Source organism: Propithecus coquereli, unplaced genomic scaffold (assembly GCF_000956105.1).
Source record: "Propithecus coquereli isolate 6110/MARCELLA unplaced genomic scaffold, Pcoq_1.0 Scaffold69, whole genome shotgun sequence".
NCBI classification, from domain to species: domain Eukaryota; kingdom Metazoa; phylum Chordata; class Mammalia; order Primates; family Indriidae; genus Propithecus; species Propithecus coquereli.
Window position 1 is genome coordinate 1,263,594 of NW_012152951.1, and position 1,284 is coordinate 1,264,877.

General features: G+C 38.9%; 1 protein-coding gene across 1 annotated transcript in view; it reads right to left on the minus strand.

The window, feature by feature from the left end:
• MRC1 (mannose receptor, C type 1) overlaps nt 1–1,284 on the minus strand; it is a 120,483-nt gene that overhangs the window by 20,941 nt on the left and 98,258 nt on the right. The window contains exon 19 of the mRNA XM_012660897.1: nt 153–253. Coding sequence (XP_012516351.1) covers nt 153–253 — 101 coding nt within the window. The remainder of the gene's footprint in view (nt 1–152; nt 254–1,284) is intronic.

The window sequence follows — 1,284 nt, forward strand, 5'->3', positions numbered from 1 at the left end:
AACGGGTCAGTTATGCTGCTAAAATTAGAATTCTTCTTTATTCATATCCTGTCTGGCTTAAGTGCACACCTTGCTACTTTCAGCCTGGGGATGTAGGAAATGACACACCACACAACTCGAAGCAGATTCAAGAGTATTTGTGTATTGTCTACCTGAATTTGAATACATGGTTACACAGTTTTCATCCTCATTTGCAAAATTGGGTTCCCCTGTGGCCCAAGACACATAATCCACCTTGCTTCCGTCCATCCAACTGGAAAAGAAATTTCAGGCATTTCGCAACAATCCAATCATTAGAACAATTGGCTACAGTCTACTGGTGGGAAATGATAATTCAATCCAAAAGAGGGAATGTAGAGAGAATGGTGGGAAACCCCAAATGCCTAGGTTGTAGCAACCCCTGATGTCTTGGCTAGGCTGTCTTCTTTTCCCTCCCTGGAAAAAACTACCTTTAGTCCTGAAGTGGGAGAAGAAACAGAGATCTCAATTGCTCTGGAAGTGAGTCAGAAACAAAAATCCTCCCACAGTCCTCCTCCGGCATGATTCCTACAACACAAAACCACCCATGGAGAGGTAGAGGACCTAGAATTTCTCATTAGGCCCACTCTCTGATTCTGATGTTTACTCTGGTTTCTTGTAAGGAGGTGGGCCAATGCTTATTTTCACAAATTTTAGAACATCAGAGACTGTGAGAGCTGGAAGGGGACCATAAGATCATTGAATTTGACCTTTTCATTTTAGAGATGATAAAATGGGTGCTTGTCCAAAGGAACATCAAACATTTCTTGTTCTTTAAAGATAGTAACCTTGAGTTTACATCTCTATTGCTGCTCTAGGATGGCAATAAAGTTTTCCAGAATATATGTGGCTATAATATCTGTGCATGAGGCAGGGAGACATAGCTGCCCTTCAAACTCTGGAGAACACGCTTATTAATGAACAAGGAGAGAAACCCCCAAAATGTACTGATTTCCTCACTCTCATAGCTTTCCATGGCTCCTATATCTAATGGAAAACAATATAACCATTCCTTTAAAGGGAAAACATTTTATGCAGTTGAAAGAGTACTTCAAATTGTTAATTAATAGTGCTGCTATTACAGTGAATGGTACAAAAAAAAAATCTTTGGTTCCAGACACCAAGATTAGTCCAAATGGGATCATAAGTATTGAAATAAATTCATTATTCACATCTGTTCAATACATCTTTTTAGTAGATTATTTACTGACAGAGAATGACATCCAAAAATAAAGGGAGGTGAAGTTTTCTAAGATTAAATCCAAT